We start from the raw sequence: 25258 nt of genomic DNA on the forward strand, positions 1-25258 counted from the left end.
CGTGAAGATCATAAATGGCTCCAAAGCCAAACAACCAGGACATTGAAGGTGCTACTGGAGGAGCTGTCAGGTGAACATGGTGACCTGTTACTACACACAGAAACCCCATGGATCAGCAGGGGAACAGTTTTGCAGCGTTTTTTGTCACTGTTGGCCGAAATCAAAGAGTTGATGCAATCCAAAGGGGAAGACACCTCACTGCTTGAGGACACTGAGTGGATTCTTGCCCTTGCATTTTTAACGGACATCACTGGGAAACTGAACCATCTGAACTGTGAGCTGCAAGGTAAAGGTAAGACATGATAAGCTCTGCAATGCCAGGCTTCCCACTAACACACATTTACAGACAAAGAAAGAGGTAACATGTTGTCATTCAAAACACCGTGCCATTACACAAAAATGTGAAAAATAATTTGTTGAAAACGTAATGATTTGTTGTTATGATCTGTTAAAAATGTTGCAATGCTGGTGAAAAATGCTGGTGATTAGTACTAATGTGATAGGATTCATTTCAAAATGTGAAAGAGTTGATTTTTTTTTCTGCATAACTGATAATTTGTACAAACATGGGACAGAGTTCATGAATTGTTCAAAAATGTTACAAAGGTAGTGGTTTGCACAAATGAAGCATGATTTGATGACAGTTAATGATTTCCTAAAAATGTTAGAAGTGATAATTTGCACAGAAATCTAACTGGTGTGATTTTGAACAAAATGCTGCAAATATGCTGATTCATACAAAACTGCCAAGAAAGATATTTACCAAAGTTTCAGAGATGGGATACCTATGACTTTTAAATATTGGAACAGATTTCCATATATATGTGTGTGTGTGTGTGTGTGTGTGTGTGTGTGTGTGTGTGTGTGTGTGTTTCCTACCGTCATTGTTGTGGAAATCGTTAATAATTATTGTAAGGAATAATTAACATAAATGTGATCAGTCTTTTTACATATTATTTTCATTATTATTATTGTTTAAAGATGATGGCGCAAGTTTGCTATTGAGGAAGTTTGTATCAAACAAGGTGCCCTTCGTACTACTCAGTACCCTTGAAGTTGCTCTCAGGTTCAAAAAGGTTGGTGACCCCTGGTCTAGACTGTATTTCTGATTCATTAAATTTCATCTTTATTGGAAAAAAAACAGCTTTTCTTTCAAAAATAAGGACAGTTCTAAGTGACCCCAAACTTTTCAACGGTAATGTACATTTCTTCCTTCTCCTTTGGTTCATTACTGTCTTCCAGCGAAGTGTTCTGTTTTTGTTCTGTAGTTGTACTACATTTTAGCGTTTACACTGTAATTGCCACTTGTGGCCACTGTAGCCAGGCTCAGCAAAATCTACAGTAGCTCATTTTAAGAAAAACTACTCTCTGAAACAGATATGTCCACTGCACTGCCATGTGCATCAAACATGATGCAAAATACTTTGAGAAAGCCTTAAGTATCCCATCATAGGTTGTAACTAAATTATTTGTGTGACAATTTTGCTGATTTTTTTTGCCCATTAGCTGTTTCCTCAGTGCTCAATGAGTAACACTGCCTCCCACTGTAGAAACACATTTCTATACAACTAAATGGTTTTTACAGTTAGACTGAAGTGCGGCACGTTCATTGGCAACAAACGCATTGTGTCTTAATTCACTTTGAACATTTTCTGTGCTGTGAGCTCCTAAATAGAATCATTAAACGTTTCTTAATGTTCAGTCTCTGCAAGTGGATATTGTGCTGTAGTGTTGGATATTTTGGCAAAAAAATAGTGGTTAGGGTGCATAGCATAGCTGCAAAGGGACTCAAGCAGCAAGTCTCTGGTTCATTTCCCGGCGAGCACTAACCTTCACTGCATTTCATTTCCCTCTCTCCACTGAAATTGTTCAATAAATGATTTAAAATAATCTAAAATTCATTTATGCCGTGCCAAATATGTTAATAGAAAGGTTGTAACTACATTTCCTTCAGAACACAACTGCTGTTCGGTTTTGCAGAAATGTAATTTCCTGGAAACATAGTTGCGTCGAGCAGCACACAGTGTTTTTCCTCACCACAAAGACATTTTGTCAATATATTTGTGTCATTTTTTTCAATAATGTCACGAGCTCTGCCCTCAGCTGGGCCCCTCTGAGTTTGAATGGCCTGTGATTGCTGAGTTTGGAGTATTAATTTAGTCTTTTGAGCTTCCAAATTGTCACATCAACTAAACAGGCAAAAAGAGACTCTTGACACAGCAGTCCCAGACTAAAAGGCTTGACAAATCGCAGCTCTGCAGTGTCAAGTGGATGGCCGGTCCTGGCGACAGCTCTGTGTACTATCTGCTGCTGATTCCAGCTCAAAATAGAAGGTGGCTAATCTGCACCTCTCAGGTGGAGTGAATTCAGGATTTGTCCCAGTTACTTCAGACACTTAAATATGGATGAGTATGCACATAGTGTCTTTGCATGCATTCTTATGATGATTTATGCCGCCAGGGAAAAATAGACCTCCACAGACAGGGGTGTGCAATGTTTTTCCTTAATATCACTTTTTAAAATGAATTATTGTTTCATTCTATTTTTCTCCTCTGGACAGATTTTTTCATTGTGCCCGTGCTCTCTGTCTTGTCTCTTTTGCTCCCATTGTTCCTTGAGTAGTCCACTTGAGAGCTGATAGAAGTCGAATAGCACTCGATGACTAACCACAGCATCTTATCCTGTGCCCTCACAGATCTTTTCTCTCTCTCTACTCCGTCGCCTCTTCGTCATTATCCACCTTTCATTGATTCATCTATCTGTCAGCACCTCTTACTTTCCTTCTCTCACCTTCTCTCCCTCCTCCTTTCCATCTTACACTTCCATTCCTTCCTCTATGTTCCTTTGGTTATTAGGTCTCATTCTTCTGATTGTACCTCATCACATTATTGCACACACTTTTTTTTAAACCTCTCTTTCTCCTCATCTCGACTCAGTTCCTCCTCCAACTCTCTCACCTACTGCGGTGTTGAAATCAATGCAAACTTTGATACGGTAACCTGCGTGTTAAGCTGCATAGGGGAATTGCTTTAAACTTCTGCAGCCTGTGTTTGTATTTGTGTGTTGCCATTAAGTGGAAAATGAAACGCTGTGCGGAAATTGCAGTGTTCTCCGAGTGCACCTGATTAAATTGTCTTTGTGTGGGCTGAGCGTTTGCATTGCCCCTGTGGGTGTTCCTCATTGTGTTTGCGGGATCCTGCGCCTGTGTGTTGCTCTTCATAGAGCTGCAGCGACCGGGAAGCGCGTGAATTAAATGGACGCGTTTCTCAGATCAAAGTCTTCTGGAAGAGTGAACAACGGACGTGTACATGTGTGCATGTGACAGCTTGTTAACTTGAGTGCATGAATGTGCACACATGTGAGGGCATGTCTGTGATTGTGCACTCTCATTTCCGCGTGTGTGTGTGTGTGTGTGTGTGTGTGTGTGTGTGTGTGTGTGTGTGTGTGTGTGTGTGTGTGTGGTGTGTGTGTGTGTGTGTGTGTGTGTGTGTGTGTGTGTGTGTGTGTGTGTGTGTGTGTGTGTGTGTGTGTGTGTGTGTGTGTGTGTGTGTGGGTATGATCTGGTAGATTGGTTGTGGGCATGGGCCCGCTGTCATTTTCACTACAATGCATCAACAGAGAGAAGAACTATAGGGGAAAAGCAAGAAAATAAAAATAGAATGCAAGCAAGAGGAAAGTTTAATGAGCAGTGATGGATTGAGGGCTCTGAAAGAAGAGAAAAGGGAAGATATAAGAATAACAAAAGGAAATAAAACCTCTAAACAAGCCAAATGAATGCGGGAAAAAAATCTATACAGGAAAATTGTATCGATGTATTGTTGTGCACTTTTTTTTTTTTTTTTACCCTAGGAGATTAACAGCACCAATTATCACAGCTAAGGGGATTCATTATAATGAAATGAATGCGTCAGCTTATTAGATGATGATTGCTTTATCATCTATTGAATAAAGTAATTTATCTGCCCTTTTCAGGCTCATCTCTGTTAGTCAGTGCAGTGCAGACCTCCATGGATGTACCATTACGGAAAAACACACAAACCTCTCCTTTAATAACTTTCAACACCCATAAAAGTCCTATTGTTTAGTGTTGAGCATAAATAAAAGATCCCCATTTGAATGTGTACTCCTCTACATGTATTGTACTTTTCAGACAACTAAATTTATTTCATAGTTGCAGTTTATATCTTCGCAGATTAAAATCGCTAGTCCCTTTGTGTTTTTCTCATGCTGTCCTACAGATCAAACTGCCCAACAATGTAGTTAAACTGAGCTCTACTGTGCTCTTAATTTTCATATTTTGAGGTGCATTTTCTGGATCACACTTTCCTTCTTCTTAAGGGTCTCCTGTGTAGTTTTCAAGTCATCCCATCTCATATCATCAGGGGCCTTCTGTTCAAACATCTTTGATTTGCTTGATTTTTTTTTTTTAAGTATGTCAAGTAATTTCTAAACTATTTTTGTAAAAAGATTGTATAATCTGTATTGTTAACATCCATGCTAACATGATGGCTGTTTTCTTTTTTTTCCCTCAATTTCTGGATGGCAAAAATGGAACAGATATGAACAATAAGGGCTTTATATAGCTGTTAAAAAGCCACAGTATATACAGACATGAGCACATCTAATGTGTCTCTATACAGTATGTGCTTTTATGGTTTTCTGTGCAATTTCATTTCCATTTTTCTATCAAATGAATCTTTTTTGCATTCAGAGCAGCAGATGGGTGATAATTCCTCTATTAGTCCATGCTGTGTTCTCAGATAAATAAACAGAAGTCTTGTCATGAATGTTTAAATACTTTTAGCAATCTAATATCACAACTTCATTATGTGACCTTGATGCATAGAAAGTAGTTTGAGAATAAAATGCACAAACATCTGCAGCTAAAACAGCAGTTGTATGCAGGAAAGAAATGCTGAAATGCATTTGATAATAATGTCTGGTAGTCGCTAAATAGTAAGGTTCGGTCCCACTGAGCTCTTTGTATATGTGTATCCATGCATGTGCTATAAAAGCTGGTGATGGATGTGGATGAGACAAGAGCCATTAAAGCAGAGCATCAGCTCTGTCTCTAAATCAGCAACCCGCCTGGAAAACCTCATATGACTAAGTAACCTATTAGAGACACAGAAGGGAAGGATGGATGGAGGTAGGGCGAGATAAATGAAGGAAAAGGGTGAGGTTTCTCACGTCTGTCTGGGCGTAGATCCCCCGCTGGGAATCCATCTAATGACTAAATACCTTATTACATGGTGGTGAGAGAGATGGAGGAGGGGAGAGGCGGTGAGGAAGGAACAAAAGTAATAAAGATGGAAACGTTACGTCTCTCATGGAGTCTCACTGCTACTGGTTGACAGAGAAAATTATGGAGGAAGAGGTGAGGGACCAAAAGGATAGAAACAAAACTAGATTGATGGGAAAAAAGAGAAAAAGTTGAGGTAGAAGAAAAGAAAGTGAACTAATGGCTTTATAGTGGAGAAGTTTCTGAGACAGATGAGATGACGGTGCATTGACTTCACACGGAGAGCACCATTAGGCATTATACTCATTGTACACTGTGTGCTTTTTGCATAAAACATGAAAGAACTGCAAAACACTGAACCACAACCTCAGTTTTCCAGAGACCCCGTTATTTTCTCCCTTAAATGGCCGCGCAGATAATTTTCATTTTATGTGCCAAGATTTTGATACATCAAAATCCTAAACTTGCTCATTTTTTGGACTCTACGCACTGAAAATGTACATTTAAACATTAGTACATCTGCACAGAGGCAACGCACAAAGACAGCAGCGACATTAAAACCACCTGCCTGATGTTGTGTAGTGACCCTCTGACCTGTCGAGACCTGGACTCCACAGGGTCTCTAAAGGTGTCTTGTAGTATCAGGAACCAAAATGTTGGCAGCAGATCTATTAAGACCTCTAAGCTGTGAGGTGAAGCCCCATAGATCAGACTTGTTATTCCAGAACGTCCCACAAATGCTCAATTAAATAGAGATCTGGGGAATATGGAGGCCAGTTGTTGCAGTGTTATCATCCAATCAATGCATGTCTTTGCCATGAAGGGGTGTACATGGTCTGCCACAATGTTTAGGAAGGTGCTACATGTGACGTAACATTCGCACGAAAGCCAGGACACCAAGATTTCAACATTTCCAAGAGCATCACACTGCCTCCGCTGGTTTGCCTTCGTCCCACAGTTCATCCTGCTGCCATCTCTTCCTCATTCAACTGATGCACAAACACCCAGCTGTCCACAAAGAAAACATGATTCATCAGACCAGGCCACCTTCTTAAATTGCTCCATGGTTCATTTCTGTCACTCACATGTTCAACATGGTCACTCTGACTAGTCTCCGGCCACACTTTTCTATCAGAGCCTACAACTTGTGCCCCAGTGGCTCTTCTGTTGGTTTGCACCTCAAAAGCCATCATTTGTTCCTCATCAGTGAGCCTTAAGCACCCACTAGTTTATTGATTGCTAGGTACTAACCCCTGCATACCTGAAACACCCCACAAGACCTGCCATTGTGGAGATTCTATAACCCAGTCATCTAGCCATCACAGTTTCACCCTTGTCAAAGTTGCTAAGACTTTTATGCTTGATCACTTTTCCTGCTTCCATCACATCAGCTTCAAACACTGACTCTTGCTGCCTAAGATACACCACTACTTGACAGGTGCTATTTTAACAAAATAATTGAAGTTGTTCACCAGATAGTGCTTTTATTGTTGCAGCTGAGTGGAGTATGTGCATTATGTTGAGCTTTCTGAATGTTTTTTGTTTTATTTTATGATGATACAGTGAAAGTGAAGTATGGCGTTTTTTATTATGTAAGTGACGCTAACCTCATGCTTAACAGGCTTAACGGGATGAATATAGAATATTAAATCTTTAAATGAACTCTTCAGGGTTAATATTATCGAGGATCTCAAGTGGTAAATTCAATAACAGAATTATTTGTAAGGTATAGTGCAATTTGACCTTTCAAACTCCTACTGTAATTTTTACTGTAATTTAAATTTTGTGAAACTGAAAGTGATATTTGTTGAATTAATTTTACATACACACAATACAGCACCTGACAGATTCAGGAAACAAGTGTCAGGTCAACGTATACTTTTAAAATTGTGTTTAATCCTTGTTTCATTTTGCTTTGGGGCCATTTTTATTTCTGTGTTTCTCACCTCTCTATCCAACCTAAATACATAACTGCGTAAGCACATTTCTATTCACATCCTTTCCCCTAAAGCTTTATAGCTGCTTGTAGTTAAAGTTGTTTCATCAGCAACATGCCAACAGAAGAGTTTCAGGAAGAAAAGCATTTGCTTGTGCTGACATAGCGTTGTGACATCTGACACTGATCAAGATGATATCTGAAATTACACTAGTACATTATTGCAACCTGGTGTAGCTACGCAGTAACAACAGGCTCTAATTACATGCTAAACTGCAAACACAATGCAGCGTGCAGGCATGGAAATCTGCCAGTATGTTGTGGCATCAGAGTGCATCAGCTCAGAATACTGAAAATCAAAACCTGTTTTAGCTCTTGCAGTATGCAGATGTCACGAACTTGGGAGATTAAAATGATTTCTTGACAAATTCTGCCTCATAAAGCAGGTCTGGTATCAAATGTTACAGCTCGCAACCACTTTATATTGCAGCAGTCCAAGCAAATTAATGCTGCTTTAGAGTGAAACTGCTTTTGGTGGAGCGAATCAAAAGACACTGTGGTGACCTGCTGACATCAGCCAACTGCTTGATGTTGGGTGATGTCACCCAGCCCACTTACCAACATCTGCGCTACCAGAAAATGCGGTGGTGGCAGTGTGAAAGCAAGTTTCACATTGCAGAACAAAGTTGATGTGCTGCGCTGGAAACACTGAGGAGACATGAGGAGAAGAGAGTGACAAATGTTCACATTTCACAGCGTTATTAAAAACTGACTGAAAAAAAAACAGAACCTGCTGCAGTATTATTACACCGAAGAGCAGAAAACTAGTTATGGAACAATATGTACGGTATAAATGTGGACATTAAAGTTAAATAAATGAATCTGTGAATGCATCATGAAGTCGTATACGCTAAACAAGGAGAACATGAGTCTTTGAGAGCAAATTATCCAAGCAAGTGCAAAAGAACTGCTGTATAGCTCACTGTAGACATATACCACGTACTTATTTTATCTCTATAGCAACACAATGCTATATTTAAAACTAGATTTATTCTGAGGGAAATATAGTCTGTCTTTCTCTGTATAACAAGTGAGTTTGACATGCAGCTAAATTGTCACCATGATATTTTAGGATCATGGCTGATCTTATAGACTGAATCCAGGGAGAAACAAGATTTTATGCAGCATTACATTCGTAGTCAGTGATCAGTGCAGTCAATAAATATTATTTTCTGATCCTGGGCAGCCCCAGGGTTTACTGTTGATTGATATAGACACCGTGTGAGCTGTGGAATGAGCAACAAGCACTCAGACTGGCAAAATAATGAGAATGGGAGAGTTAAAAGATGCTATATGATATATTTTATCAATTGTTTAACTGATTTCTCTCTTCCCTTCCACATAGTGAAAGTACACTGTTGTTCAGAAAAATGCATCATGCCAGATAATTGTAAATGTCGTCAGTTTTCTCCCTAAAATGATAAACTGAAGCAACCTGAGAGCTTTTGATAACACTTCAGCCCTTAATATTGTGTTTATCAAAACTGTTGGAATTAGAGTTATCACAATGTCAGATTTCATTACACATTTATTGTGACCAAAAGAATTCACAATAGCATTATTTTGATATCTATAGAAAATTAGAAACAAAAGTATATACATCTTGAAGATTAATGTCATGTTAAGATCTGAAAAGTAAAGCCAAGACAGAAGTGCCTTAAACCTGCATTCTGCCTAACAACCAGCAGGGGGGGCGACTCATCCGGTTGTGAAAAGAAGTCCAACTGAAGTCTCTAAACATCTTCCTAATGAGTTAATGGTCTCAATTGCTAGTTTCAAGACTTTTGGAATAAAACATGATGTTCATTTTTGCAAATTAAGGTCCCTTTTAGAGTAAAATAAACCATAAAACAGGGTACGCTTCAAGGCAGGGCTATGTTGTGGTTGACTGCTTGCTACCAAATCACTGCATATGGTGTCCTCAGATTCTAAGATTACAAAAAGCATTTGGGTTCAGTGCCACCACCCATTATGTTGGACTGTCAACTAGATAATTACTAGTGTTGGAGTATTTACAACACAACACAACTTTAACTATTAATTATTACTCTGCCAAGGAATTATGTGACAATTGGCGTATGTTTGTCCTTCCATCCTTTTGTCTGTGCACAACATTACTCAAAAATGGAATAACGGATTTGGATTAAATTTTCTGGGAAGGTCCGAAATGGCACAAGGACCACCTGATCAGATTTTGGCAGTGATGCGGCTTATAGACTGGATCCACAGATTTGTTAAAGATTTGTGGATCATTGCAAGATAGCGGTACAGTGTCACTGTAACTATGACTACAAATAAACGCTACATCAGCTGCCTGCTGACGATCACATGATTGCGATCCTACTACAAATCGACCATTGCAGACTTATTGGGACTTATCCATCAGAAATTATACAACGACTGAGAAGCCTTAGCAGAGTACTTGGTGTATTTGCTATATATTTCTATTTGTGATTATTAATGCAACATACCATTACCAAAATGGGTTAGAACTGCAAAATGGTGGTCCACTTTCTATGAACACAAGTGCATGTACAACATGCTCCTTGTTCTTCATATTGACTCTCAGGGGAAACATGTGGCTCTTTAGCTGCTGATTTACCAGCTGCCTGCATCTGGCTGCGTTTAAGTGCTGTGCCAGGTAGCAGAAATTTCGATTCAGAGCATTTTTGCTGAAAACAGAACTCTGCTGTGGCCAAAAACAAGTCATTCATGTACAACTACTAGCTGCTGTGTGTCCACTATGGATCACATTGTCCTTCTAAACCCGCTTTGATCTACAGCAGCCTTCATTTAACATGATAATCTAACACATTATCTAATATTAATCCATAATGGTGGATGATCTGTGTTAAGAAAATGCCATGCTATTCTGTGTTAGTGCATGCGAGGCTCTTGCTTTGAAGCAAAACAAAAACCAAAAAGACTTTGAAAACACTTAACATGGAAGATGCTGCACACACTGTTTGAGGTCTGCAACCCTCTGAAGCTTCTTACTTTCATGTGTCCTTTATCAGTCTGACTTTCATCAGTTTTCATGAATATATAGCACATATTTTCACACTGCACTTCTAAACCACTAGAGCGTCAAAGAAGGCCACACTCAGATGCTACTATCAATGTCAGGAGTATACTCTTAGATGAGACTTCCATTGTTGCTTTTTACTGAAGTGCAGTTTCTTGAACACTCTATTCTGCTCTGTCATTGTCATTATCACCTTCCATTCTTTTTCATCGTTAATTATGATACTAATTACTAAATCCTAATCAGACTGACTCTTCTGCTTGTACGTCTGTGCACAGAAAAGCAGGCTTTTAAAATCGCATTATGCCAGTGGAGCATTTTATTACTTTTAATCAGTGCAGTCTCACCGAAATGGAGATATGGACAACAACATATCCCATCATCCACTCACCAACCACAAAGAAAGAGAGAGAGAAAGACTGAAAGCACATTGATAATTGAGAATTTCATTGTGAAAGCATTTGACCATAATCATATTCAACAGGCATCAGAAGTGCTCGTTTGGTTTCTTGTCTAACTGAGTACTTCTTAAAGTGATTGTAAATAAAATCAAGGCTCAATTCAAAGACAAAAGGCTGGAAGAGGTCTGGTTTGATATGAAAATGAAACCTAGAACCTTAAAAGCAAGAATGTAAATGACTATACACTGCCTTTGTCGAAGAGGTGTTTGAGATCATGCATGAATTACCAACTAAGCAAAGTGGGCAACCGTCACAGAAGACCACAAACTTCTGTTTCACTGCACAATAGTTAATTTAATTTACTGGAAATTGAAACCAGAATCTGTGTGATCAGGACAACATGTCAACACTAGAAAAATTAAAAACTAGTAGAAGAAATGTATGTTTTATCTGGTTTTCTGCTGGGACTGTGCTCCCTACGTCAGTACTCTCTAGGTGGTGCAATATCTGTGTAGGCGGGCAACAAAAATAGCTCGTAATGTCACTTCAGTTGAAACAGTCACAGAGACAGTTAAGCAGCTTGGGGAGTGACTTCTAACTGTTGCTTAGCCCCATCTGTGGTTTAGGTTTGCTGTAAGAATCTTTGCTAAGGCTGAGTTTATACTACTATCTGTTGCTGTAAATTTGTATTACAGTAACTGGGCCCATGAAGTAAACCAAGCTATCCAGAGTTCCCTCTTTCTATTCAGAGGTCTGTGAACTTCACCAGCAGCCATCAGTTCATCAGTATTCCTGACTTACTGAAAACCTGCAAAGTGATGTGTGATTTCTCCCTCTACTGAGCAGCTCATTATTTTTGCTCAGCAGCTCCTGCTTCATGAGTAGAATACAAACCTACCAGTTTGATGATCCCTCATGAATGCTGCACAAGGATAGAGAGCTCATTGAAAAAAACAAACATTTTGTATTAACATTTGAAGGCTACATGACTATGATATGCTCTGGTTCACCACCACCATAAGAAACATTCACACCCAACCCTGAAAAGCTCAGTCACTGTTTCCCTCAACTCTCTGAACCCGAAAACATGCCACCAGCTTTGAAAGGCCTTTCATCTTTTTAAAAAAAATGCCCAAATTACACCATTTATCAGAGCCTAAAACTGCAAACAGAAAGAAAAAGAGACAGTATAGTAAGCTTTTTAACTTCATCTGTAATGTTGTGGGAAAAAATTATCAATGGTGTTTTTACTAAACATGTTCTACAAAAAACAAAAAAATTCTTTTCTCCTTGTTGCAAATGTGAAGACAAGAGGGACTCAGCTGCTGTCAAAAATCACCAAACAATTCAGGGACTATTCAGTTGAACTGGGTTGAACTACAGGCTGTGTTTACACAGAGCAAAGAGGAAACAAGTATAGAAGCAAATCTAAGTAGTAAAATATGTATAGTATGTAGGATTTCCCCATTTTCTCGGTATTGGTAACACATGTGTGGGAACTTAGAAAAATGTTGTACGTGTAGATTCCAGTTTTTTTCAACTTTTGTCAAACAAATGAAGCAATTCAACTTTTGTGTTTTCCATTTTCTAAGGATTTATTGCATCATAACTTTGTTAAACTGCAAAGAGGACATGTTGTTTAAATTTTCTCTATTTCTATCCATAATTGTGCTGCGACCATAGACTTGAAGGATGTTATGCTGCAATAAAAAATTAGCCCACAGTGATTAAAGAAAAGCACCCAGAAACTGTTGGGGTTCTAAAACAGGTTTGATGTGGTATAAAGTGCAGGCATATATTGAAGAAGGGTTAATATGCCAACGAAAACAAACAAACAAAGAAAAAATCTGTTCTAAACTACATCAAACAATTTAGATGGTAGGTGCAGTCCTCAAAATATTAGAGTGTAATTCATTTTATTTATTCAGGAGGCATCACTGAGATTAAAATTTCCTTTTCAAGTGCACAGAAAGATATAATAAACATTAACAGTGATACAGTTCATTGACTCTAGACAACAATTAACACATGCACATACACAAACAGCATCACTATCCATCCATCCATTATCTATATAACACTATCCTCATTTAGGGTCACGGGGGGGCTGGAGTCTATCCCAGCTGATTTAGGGTGAAGGCAGGGGACACCTGGACAGGTCACCAGTCTATCACAGGGCTACAAATAGAGACAAACAACCACACTCACATTCACACCTACGGACGATTTAGAATCACTAATTAACCTCAGCATGTTTTTGGACTGTGGGAGGAAGCTGGATCACCTGGAGAAAACCCACACATGCACAGGGAGAACATGCAAACTCTGCACAAAAAGATCCCAGTATGCGTCCAAGGCGGGGATGCAAACCAGTGTTCTTCTAGCTGCAAGGCAACAGTGCTAACCACCGAGCAACCCAACAGCATCACTAGTTATATGGAAAATAATTATTTTTTGTGTTTTTTTCCATAATAAACAACAGCAATAGCATCATATACGCAAACTGCCATTTAAATTCAAATCCTGAAAACAAATGAATATTTGGCAGCTGTGATCAGAACTGATGGTGGTTAAAGTAAAATAGTCATGTAAAGTGAAAAATAATAACATTTTGAAGCCATTTTTTTAAAAGGACATTTTTGTCCTTAAGGTCCTGAGTCTAACATTCTTCTTGTTACACTGCATAAAAAACAATAATGTATCAGAATCAGTGTTGGTGCCAATCATTGATGCATGCCAGCCTGTAATAATCAGAAAAATAATTTCCGCTTAGCTTGTATTAAATGGAAAACAAACTATTTTTACAGTTTTTTGTCATAGGAGAAACAACAATTCCATCATGTAAACAAATTGGCATTTAAAAGGTTAAAATCATGAAAATGAATATATGTATATATTTGGAAGTTACGATCAGAACTGATGTAGATCAAAAGAGATAAGTCACTGACAGGGAAACATTATATTAATATGTATTGGTTTTTTGCCTTTTTTTTTTTTTTTTTGATGTGGACATTTTTGTCCTCAAGAACCTCAGTATAACTTTTTAAAATTGATGTTCCAGAACAGAAGCTAGTGGAGCTTTAAAGTCTTTTAGTTGAATGAGTGTGTCTAAGTTCAATGTTGCATTTCATGAGGTGTATAATAATAGAAACCAGTCTTACCCAGTTCTGTTTTAATTTTTAAAGCCAATTTCTCCAGTAATCTAGTATCATTATGAAGAGTTCTGAACTCAACTAAAGACATTTGACTAATATTCTGTTTATCTTGGCAGTTCTGACAGCAGGGCCTTGTAGATAAGGAGATACATGTCTGCTGATGCCTTATAGTTGCCAGAGGTGTCCAGCCAGCCTTTGCATAGAACTCCCAGTGGTGACTGTAAGCAGTAATAAATCACAGAGTGCTGTGGTAGACGGTATCCAGCGGTTTCAGGGAGGTGGCAGCAGCATGAGCACGCAGGATATCTCTCTAATCCAATATTTGCTTCCACCAAAAAAAGCATTAAAATTTCAGTTCACCTTATTGAATTTGTGTAATCGAATTTCCAGAAAACTGCCACCTGGGAGTTTTGTTCTCACAAAGTTTATTGTATTTAATTTTTTTTTTTTGATATTGGGATCTTGGACAATAGTAAACAAAAAGTTGGCATTTTATCATTTTATTGTTCCAATGTTGGCATAAAGCAAATCTTCTTGGTACTGGTTGTTGTCTGGATATGTAATGAAACTGCAGTGTGTAAGTCTGCTGTTTGCACTGTACTTGACGGGTGCTGGAGGTGGCAGAATGCACACGCAATGTGCAGAGAGTCAGAAATGGATGGTATATGGATTCAACAGCTGTTTTCCCCTCAGTAGCGTAATGCAGCAGTCTTTGAATTACTTACATGCTATAGATATTAACAGAGCAAAGTCACAAGTAGGAACTGTTTAAAGCACAATGGATCCCATGAGGTTTCTTGAAACAAAGTTCTTCGAATGAAAAAACTGTGTGACCATTGATTCTGAAAGTGAGACCTGTCAACTGTGGAGTGAAAAGGAAGGGTGTCAGGAAGGACACTCCCTTTGGTCACAACATGGTAGGTTTCTATGCATATGCTGCAGTGTGACTGCACTGCTGTTTAGCTTCTATGTTTCCCTTTTAACACGGTATAATAACAACATTAATCCAGTCTGGCTCCTCTTCTGAGCAACTGGCATATTTTCCATTCAACCCAGACTCCTGTAATACACCTTTAATAGATTACAAATAGAAATGTTGTGGAATGATGGCACTACTTTAACCTAAAACTATGCAGTCTAGATGAAAAATGCGAGACAGGCTGTGATACAGGAAGAATAGTTGGTGTCTCTGCAGCTTACAGGGCTTCATGTTTACTCTTTCAATGTATTTTTTATTTATTTTTTGCATGCGTGTGGCCACTGTGGGTGAAAATCAACACCAGGGGATGGAAAGTGCAGGCAGTGACCACATTTCCTGCATGTGGGCAGACCACATGTGTTTGGTTGTGATGATTTTAAAAGTGTGTGTGTGTGTGTGTGTGTGTGTGTGTGTGTGTGTGTGTGTGTGTGTGTGTGTGTGTGTGTGTGTGTGTGTGTGTGTGTGTGTGTGTGTGTGTGTGTGTGTGTGTGTGTGTGTGTGTGTGTGTGTGTGTGTGTGTGTGTGTGTGTGCGGGGGGGAGTCAGATGTGAGGTTGAGGCCCCTCCTCACTTTACTCCTCCCCCTGCTCAAATGGGTATACCTGTATGTATCAGTGTGTCAGATTATGTGTGTGTTTAACAGTCTGTGGAAGCCAAAGAGCGAGCAGGAAACAAGTGGAGTGGCCAAAGTGGAAAACGCCGGCTTTGCAGAGGCAGGTGGGAAAGAAGAAGAAGAAGAAGAAGAAGAGAGAAAACAAAGAAGACAAATAGAGTTCTGGGAGGGAGGGAGGTGGGGGAGACTGGGTCAAATAGAGGCAGACAAAGTGCAAGTATACAGAGCATAGAGACAGAGAGAGGGGCTGACAGCAGAGCATACATTTCCCTAAGGAGAGAGGCTGAGAGCAAGAAAAACTGCTGAGAAGTTCACACTGGCAAAATGCTGAGGAGGAGAAGAAGTGTGTCTTTTGGTGGCTTTGGATGGTATGTTGCCTCTTTTTATTGGATGCTAATGTGTGTTGTCATTATTGTACATGCTCGTGATTGTGTAAATAATAGTTGTAGTGAGTTTGAATGGTAAACAGTGTGCTTTATAGCCTGCTAAAATGTGCACTGGTGATACTGTGTGGGTGTGGGAGTTGCAGAAATGTACTTTTTTTATGAAAAGGAAGGATGGGTGGAGGACTGAGGCTGCTCCTCTGTGTCACACCTCTAACACTTTGTCCTCTGTTTGTCGGCCTCGTTTGTGTGCGCGTCTCTGTGTGTGTGTGTGAGAATGTGCAGTTTCACTCTGTGCTGTCGCCGCTCAGGGAGGAATTACAATCAACAGGCTGCTTTGTCCTCTTCCTGCTGTCTGTTGTTTTTGCTGCTGTCTTGGTAGGGGACTGGAGACGCAGCTCTTGCCGGTCGCGTTCTCCCACTCTGTTGGCCGAGAAGAGTTCCCATGATGCAGCGCTGAAGAAGCTGCCAGGGTGCCCGTTTGACGCTGAATGCGCTGACACACTCGGATGGAGTGTTTTTACGCTCCCTTGCCGGTAGTCGTTGTGACACTGAAGCGCTGCTTCAGAGCACTTAACCTTCCCAGCTGGGCCGAGGCAGCGTATTGTTGCAGACGGGCTGAAATCACCTGCAGCAGGCGGCGCTGAGGGCCAGCACGTTACATGTAGTAGGGCTAATTAGTGACTGTTGTGTGTTACAGTGTTATCACAAAACAACTGGTTCTCAGAAAGCTGGTTAAGGCAGTTCATGACGTTTAACAAATAGTTTGCTTTAGAAATTTGAGGTTGAATTTGAGATATCGAAATTTGGAGGGAATGTGAGAAAAAAGAAAGATGCCACAGAAGAAAGGTGGACTCAAGTGGTGTTGTACATACTAAGGACTAACAGTTAGGATGTCTTGGCCTCTAATCATGAAGCTGCTGCTTCAGTTTTCACTGTTTTTGCTTAAAGCTGCCCCTTGTGAGTCCAATGCGAGAATCCCCCTTTAACAGATCAGCTCATGTTTGAAAAAAACTACCTAAAACATTCAAAAAAAAGTTTAGTGAAAGATGAATAAGGTGATGGTATCTTTCCTCATAGTTTAAGAATGGCTACAGGCAAAAACTGTCCCACTGTGAAAATCATCAGTTAATTTATTCTGTTATTATGTTGGAAAAGCTTCTCTTTGAGAAGAAAAAAATGCCAGGGGGTAAGACTTTCCAAAAAGTACTTCAGCTCAACTCATAAAATTCTTTAAAAAGGGAAGATATGCTTAATGCATGTGGGATTATCTCCTTGGTGGATGTTTTAATGTTTTCAAAGCCGAATCTGAGATGAAAAGGCGTCTTAAGAGGGATTGTTCTCCTGCTGTATATGCAGTATGCTCTGCAGGAAAAACTAATCCAAATTTAACTGAAATGGCTTGTAGAGTGGATTGCTCTTTAGAATTTACAGGATTTAACAGATTATGTTTAGTATGCGGCCAAGATTAGATTCATCACAGTGTAAAGGGACAATATACAGTATCTTTCTTTTTCACTGACTAGCAGCTGGGTTTGATGATGAGTCCTGATGATGGTGTACTCTGGATTTTTTTCTGTGCTGTCAGTTCTAAACAAGGAAAGGATCTTATTTTACTGACAAGCCTTCTCAGTATGATGGCCTTTAATGTAATATGATCCAGATGCAAACTAAAAACGTGTCATTTTTGAACAATTTCAAAATGTGAGGTGCACTGAATTTACCTTCAACCTGAGGGTTTTAATCATCTGCCTATCCTGTCTCTAATGTGACCATACTTTTGGTTATTGCATGTACAGAAATAGATGAATGGAGCTCAGATGGCAAGCAGTTTGAACACTGACTAATAGATGAGTAAAGGTGAAACCAATGTAGAGCAGACAAAGTTGAAAATCACATAGTTTATATCAAACCATATTTTATCCTCTATGGATTCGAAACATCTTCAAGTAGCAAAGACAGACTATAAGATGTAATCCTAATACATCTGTAGTGAACTTGCTATTAAAATTAAATTTGGAGCTTGACCTATTTGTGGACAAGCTTTTTACTTAATTTGTGGTTAACACACACACACGCACACACACACACACACACACACACACACACACACACACACACACACACACACACACACACACACACACTTGTAGTATTTCCTGCATCTCTGAAATGTGATGACTATGTGGGTGGTGAATCTTTTAAACAGCTTAGAGATAAATTCTGTGAGAGCTTCATTATAATATCAAAGCAGTGAACTAATTTGCTGTGTTGCTTGATCAGATACTATTGTGTCAGTGAAGTGTTACTACACCGTGTTCTAATTATTTTTACTCTCTTTCTGTTCATTGAGATACATTTTAGAAATACACTGAAGTGCATCATGCAAAATCTTTCATTAAATACAGTCACAGATGTTGTTGCACTAATTATGTGTTTAGCAATAGTTAACTGTAAACTTATTTTCCTGACATTTGACTATCTGCTGTGTAGCATGATGTGTAACGTCACAGAACCTCACTTATCTCTGCTCAACATTTGCCTCTTTCCTCTAATGCTGCACTGGTGTTTATATCTTTCAAGAACCCTGGAAAACATTCAAATCATATTCAAAATATCCAGGTTAGGAGCTGGTGCAGTAAAAATAGTGTGCATTGTGTGTCTGTACACTGTGCTACCGCATCTACTGAGGCGGTGTGTGTTTCCTGGAAATGTATTAGACACTGCTTTGCATGATTCAGTGTCCAAATTAATGGGATTAATGTCAAAATGTCTTCCTCTGAGAGGCATGTGAGAACTTCATAAAACAAGCGCTGAACATCCGCACACACGTGTGAATGAAGTAAAAATAACATATTTGCCTCATGGGACAGATCCTCTGTCAGGAAACAGCGACTGAAATGAAAGGTTGTGAATATGAAATATTCCCATTTTCCATGTTTATAGTGTGAACAGTGTGTAGTGAAGCATGAATAAAGCCCTTATAAACACTGAGACCTCTCATAACCGGTCTGGGCAGCTTGTGGAGAAGAAACCCTGTTAAATGAAGTCCTCTGTCATTACGCAGGTTCTGCTGTCTGCCAGTGATTGAAGCTGCCACTGATCTGACCTGTAGCTGTGCTTCCTGCTTAAATGCACCTTTGGAAAATACTACATTTATCATTGTTGTTTATTTGTTCTTGACCCAGTTAGCTTGGCTGTAAATAATGCAAGTTTGTGTAGATATGTATAGATATAATACTGTTAAAAAGTTTGGGGTCACCAAGGCGATTTCATGTTTTCCATGAAAACACACTTCTATTCATGTGCTAACATAACTGCACAAGGGTTTTCTAATCATCAATCAGCCTTTCAACACCATTAGCTAACACAATGTAGCATTAGAACACAGGAGTGATGGTTGCTGGAAATGTTCCTCTGTACTTCTATGTAGATATTCCATTAAAAATCAGCTGTTTCCAGCTAGAATAGTCATTTACCACATTAACAATGTCTAGACTGCATCTCTGATTAATTCAATCTTATCTTCATGGAAAAAAAAGCTGCTTTTCTTTCAAAAATAAGGACATTTCTGAGTGACCCTAAACTTTTGAATGGTATTGTATATAATTGTGTGTGTAATTGTTTAGTTTGCATAGTCAATGTTATCCACATCAGTTAAGACAAGATCTGATCTGAAGCAATCACATCTTTTAAAATTCAACAGCACCCCGGGGACAATGTTGAGATTCATTTATAATCTCACTCCTCACTCGTTATCCACACGTCTTCCCATGTTTATGTCCTCATTACTATAAAATCCGCAAAGAATTTAATTGCTGCTTTGAGCAATTAGTGTCAGAGACATGATCAATAATATTTCTCTCTCTGTGTTTATGTCTGCCTCTTCCCTCTGCTTCTCCTCCAGGATTGACAAGTCCACTTTGTCTGCACTGAAAGCCCGGTAAGTTGATCTTCAGATCCTACTTTACTTTAAATATTAAATGATCAGATTATCTCAAAATTAGGTTAATATTTTAATCTTAGTCAAGCATAAGTGCATAATGTGTGCAGTTGTGCTTGTGGAAAAGAATTATTGTGTAACCGCTCACAAACAAAGACTACAATTTTGGCATCATCATGTCGCCGTGACTTTCACCCTGCTGGACTCTTTCTCCACTTATTTTGCAACACGCTGATTGACTCTGGCTGGAGCCTCAACAATCGATTCACTGTAGAGCTGTGGCTATTTTACTTGAGCAGCACACATGTAGAAATCGATGCATACCTCCTACTCACATTGCACTCAAAGCAAGTCTGCTCCAACTTCTGGCCCTGGTGAAAGAATACCTGCATTAATTCCTTTCTTCTACACTTTTGATGCGATCTTGATGACTGCTTCGTTTCATCCCCAACTTGTACCTGTTGACAGGTGCAGAATTAACAAGAAGGAATGTGATAAAAAATCATTTTCTGACAAGTAGAGTTAAGTGAGGGTAGTCGTCCCTGTTCCTGTCAGTTGTAGGAAAAGACTACGGCGGCACGGTGAGAGGTGTGAATGTGGTTTCTAAATATGAAGCAGCAACGACCACACAACTCCCTCATTTCTCAAAGACCAGTTCGCTGGCTGGTGCTTATGACAACATGATTGTTCAGGAGTAGATAGTTGTTGAACTTCAGGCTTTATTACTTCTGTTATTGGTGAAGTTTACTGGAGCTGAGAGGAATGTTAAGGATTTTTTGGGAGGTAAATTTAATTCATTGTGTCCGGTGGTAAGCTGTTAAAACAGAAACCTTGATTTTTTTTCAGTTCCAATGAATAGAATTAATTTTTTTAAGGCAACACTAATACAGAAATTCAGTCCACATTCTGTTTACTAATATGCTGATATTGCCTAACTCATTTTGACCAATTTCTAATACTTGAATAGTCATGGAAAAAATTATGAGACCATCCTTGTTTTCTTCAATTTCTTGTTAATTTTAATGCCTGGTACCACTAAAGGTACATTTGTTTGGACAAATATAATGATAACAACAAAAATAGCTCATAGTTTAATTTCAGAGCTGATATCCAGCCATTTTCCATGGTTTTCTTGATAACCAAAATTATTTAAGTTCTTACATCAATAGCTATGGCATTGTACTGCCAAAAACAGCTTTTAGACATTTCATGTGTTTTTTCTGTCTGTTTTAGTCACATGATCCACACAGGAGTTCGTACTGATTCATAACCATTGTTTCTGATGACTGTAGCCATGCGTCTTCTGACATTGTTCTGCTGTCACAGCAAATTCAAACAAATTTGCTTTGTTTTTGGGCTTGTGTTTCTCCATTTTGAGTTTGATGATTTTCCACAGGTTTTTAATTGGATTTAGATCTGGTGATTGAGCAGGCCAAGGCATGGTTCCAATGTTCTGGTTCTCCATCCAGGCTTTAACTGACCTTGCCGTGTGACAAGGGGCATTGTCTTGTTGGAAAATCCAGTCACTGGAGGCAGGAAAGAGTTTTCCAGCTGATGGAAGAAGACTGTTTTCAAGAGCAGCCCTGTACATGGCCTGGTTCATTCGCCCGTCACATAATTGCATTTGCCCTGTTCCATCCATACTGAAACAACCCTCGAACTGTCCTTGCCGAACAAGTCACATTTCTCCACAGTGTCCACTCATTTTTTAGGTCCCTGGAGGTCTGACGACGATTCCTGACACAGCAACGGATGAGTGCACGGTCATCTTGTGGGGTAGACAGACGTTTCCTGCCGCAACCAGCTAGCAGTTTGGTAGTACCGTGTTGGGCTTGTTTTTTTCTTGGTGTAATGAACGGCTGTCTTCTTGGAGATCTTTAGTTTTTTTCGCTACCTGTCTCTCACTCATGCCAATTTCCAGCAGTGCCAAGATGGCTGCCTTTGTGGCTTCACGTAATTCTTTAGTTTTAGGCGTTATGTCAGAGCTGACAACTTCTGAGTTGTACTACGGCCTGAATGTAAGCAGGAAACCACTCTAGGTCTTTGCATGTGCAGTGCTGCTTATGACATGAAATGGCCTCTTACATACCCTGGGAAAACAATTAAGCTTTAGCATGTCAAATAGGACATTAAGTATTATGTAATCAGCTGCATTTTTTGTTGTGCTCATTGTATTCTTCAGGTAATATACCTTTAGTGGTACCACGCATTGAAATGAACAAGAAATAGAAGAAAACAAGGGTGGTCTAATGATTTTTTCCATGACTGTATATGCACATAGTTTTTCCATCTAACTGCAGAGAACATCAAGTCTCTCCTGTAATGAAATACCATATTATTATGCCTACTCTTATTGTGATGGCCTCCCTAGCAGGTGCAGACATAAAATACAATGATTTTCAAATGTATACATTCAAAGGGCAGAAAACTACTTCAGTGTTTGTGTAAAGCGTGTTACATATTTATTTTTATGTAACCTGACAGGTGTTATCTGCCTGTCAATGTTGGCTGAAGCTAATGTTTCATTTTAAAAGCATTTGTCAACAGATTGAAATGAATATTATCTAGAATGCACCAGTTTTCTTACAATGTACAATGGTAATTTCGAGGTAAATAGAGATTTGTATAAGTGCATAACATTCGCATAGGTGTCTTTGGTATTCAAGAGAATTCAAGATTGCATTTTGTCTCCAATACTAAAATCTTGCTTTATGCAAAATCATCCCTGGATCTGATTTTCTGGATACTTTTTTCGAGCCTACAGCTGCGATCAGATTCATTACAAGGTGGCACGGTGAGTCCATGCGTGCCAGTATCACCGCATGAAGCTTTTGGTTGGTTCAAATCCCACCAAGGTCAACTGAACATGTTTTCTGTTTGTGTGGATTTCTCCTGGTTGATCTGGTTTTCTCCCACAGAGATTCTCTGTGGGTGTTGTGACATGGCAGCTCACTGCTTCAAAACTAGCAAGCATGGGTCGAATGGACCCACAGGGATTGATAAAAATCTGCCTCAACTCACTGAAATTGCATAACAAACTTACATAACTGGTTTAATTCACAATCACTGCAGGATACTTTATTCTCAGCTGCTTTTACTGTAAAAGATGTCCAATTTGGTCAGTTATTTTGGTCTGACAATAAGTTAGCATAGCCCCAGCTGACTGCCTGACCACTTGCTTTGTTTGTGTTTGATGCACTGGATGGATGGCATTGTTCGCTCTTAACAAGACCTGACAATATTTGGCAGATAATTGCTAGTTTCCTTTGTATTTCATGACTGTTAAAGGAGAAGTAACAGTGGTGATGCTGACAGATGTGGATTTTGATCTGCGCCTGAGTCTTCCAATTTGAGAAAAACAATCTGAAACGGAAATCACACTGTGTAATGATTATTTGAGGTATACAGAGCTACTGCTGCACGTGTGATTAACTCCGGATTGCTGCGGAGCGCAAATGTGAATGTCCCTTGCTCAGTTGTGTTCCTCCTTAATGTGATGTTCTTTGAGGATATTGTGTGAGCAGCTTCTCTTTGTTGAAGCAAACCATTGGCAAGCCTTGCCAAAGAAGGTTGCCGTAGTGATGAGATGTGAAGGGCTTCGGTGCCTATGTTTGTGTGTTTGTTGTCTGTGTGTCTCTGTGTGTGTGTGTTAACTCTATCTGTATCCACACCCAAAACTCCTCTTTGTTCAAACATACATGCAGTTTCACAAAACCAAAGGAAGAGCAAACTCCACTTTTCTCGCTCAGTTTAGAGTCGGTCATACTAACATTTATTTGGTGTTTAAACCTAATGTGTTTTCCCACCTACTGACTTAATTACTCTGTTGTTCTTACTGTCCATATCACATGCATTCATGGTGGTTTATCCATAAATGTCACTTTCCCAAAAGCTTTTACACTCATCCAATCCCATATTATCACACTATCACCTCCGGGCTTCACTATAGGGACTATGCATTCGCTGTGGTTGTCCTGTCCAGATTCACATCATGTCAACATTCTGGACAAAAGCCAAAGAAATGTGTCTTTTATCTCCAAATAATGCACTCCAACAGTCACCACTCTTCTTTACCAAAGATTGATCTTGTAGTTTTGTTCCAAAGATCAAATAATGACATTTTCTTTAACACTGCTCGTAGAGGTTGACATTATGCGCTGTCCTTCATTCTGTCTAAGCTGTCACAAAAAAATCCATTTTCACTGGTAACCCCTGTGCCAAGCATGAAGCACTTGCCCATCTGTTTTTCAGAGTTAGATTGTGAAAATAATACATTGCATCATTTTAGCAGGATAACCACTGCAACTCTGATTAGTGGCACTATGGCTTGTTCTGTAATTCAGCTGCAACTGTGTTTTCACTGGTTTGGTCACTGACCTTCCTGTATTTGTTTCCAGACATGTTAGGTCCCATCATCATATATTTTTCAGTTCCTTTGGCTATTCTTTCCGTGTAGAGCCATGATTTTGATTTCTACAGAATCAAGGGACTAACAATATATGAAGCATGATTTTCAGAATTAGCTTAAGGGTGTGAACGTTTGCATCTGTCAGAGTGATTAATATGAAAGCCTGGACACGGAAGTTTTTATTGGTGAAAGTCACTGAAAGTCAAACTCTTTATTAATCCAGAACATGTTTAAGAACACAGTATTAAAATACTGGACCGTGGCTCAAAATGCCGCAATGATTGCACACTAGACGAGGCAGATTTGTAGTCAGATTTGTTTCAGACCGACAGCTTTAATCTATAAAATATTAAATCAGGTTAGTGTGTAACATGCAAAATAGGACTTGTCTGTCATCTGTTCACATGCACAGCACACACAAACACACAGGTTCAGTGTCTCCTGCGGTCCCTGCCTGGCCAGGTGTCATTAGACCGTCTGCACTGGAGTGGCTCTGAATATGAATGAGGGAGTCGTGACTCCTGATTGAGCTGCTGCTGTGTCCTTACGGCGAACAGCTCCGACTTGTGTGTACTGTACGTGCATGTGCATATGTGCGTGCTTGTTTGATTCAGTTATTAGATGGAAGAAAACAGTGCAGACACAAGCACCATGGAGCTATGAAAGAGAAGAACAGAGATGACAGGTTACAGGGTTATGAAAGATAAACACGTGTCCATACTATACAGTGTATCAGTTATTTAATTGATGCTAAAGATGCTGGGGACAGATGGAGGGATAGATGTCAGTGCATGGTCCTTGTGATGATACAGATTCATTTGTGAAACCGGGCTGAAAAATATAAAAGTTTGAGAAATACCATTATTTCTTTATGATCTATTGAGAGCTTTTAAAGACTGTTACCAGTCAGAAATGTTAAGGCTTTAGCCACGTGGAGAAAAAAGCAGACCAAGAATCACAAACATCTGACCTTTTCTTTTATGCTGCACTCATCATTTAGCCCCGTATTAGCTGCAGTTTTCTGCTCCTAGTAAACTCTCAGCTTGCCATATTCCTAATTTATGACTCTCAGGTTATTCTGTTGACTCAGTAGTTTTATAATTGCTGTGAAAAA

General features: G+C 39.3%; 1 protein-coding gene across 4 annotated transcripts in view; it reads left to right on the forward strand.

Annotated features, from left to right (window-relative positions):
• Window positions 1-25258, forward strand: part of LOC111589130 (rap1 GTPase-activating protein 2) — a 126806-nt gene that overhangs the window by 2961 nt on the left and 98587 nt on the right. The window contains exons 1-2 of one of the 4 annotated variants that reach the window (XM_055012116.1): window positions 15478-15778; window positions 19701-19736. In XM_055012116.1, the coding sequence (XP_054868091.1) occupies window positions 15735-15778; window positions 19701-19736 (80 nt within the window). In that variant the 5' untranslated portion in view covers window positions 15478-15734. Of the gene's footprint in view, window positions 1-15477; window positions 15779-19700; window positions 19737-25258 lie in introns of those variants that run through there. The other 3 variants (XM_023299856.3, XM_055012115.1, XM_023299857.3) reach the window with 3 other exon arrangements.

The sequence above is a fragment of the Amphiprion ocellaris genome, chromosome 7 (genome assembly GCF_022539595.1).
Source record: "Amphiprion ocellaris isolate individual 3 ecotype Okinawa chromosome 7, ASM2253959v1, whole genome shotgun sequence".
Lineage (NCBI taxonomy): Eukaryota > Metazoa > Chordata > Actinopteri > Pomacentridae > Amphiprion > Amphiprion ocellaris.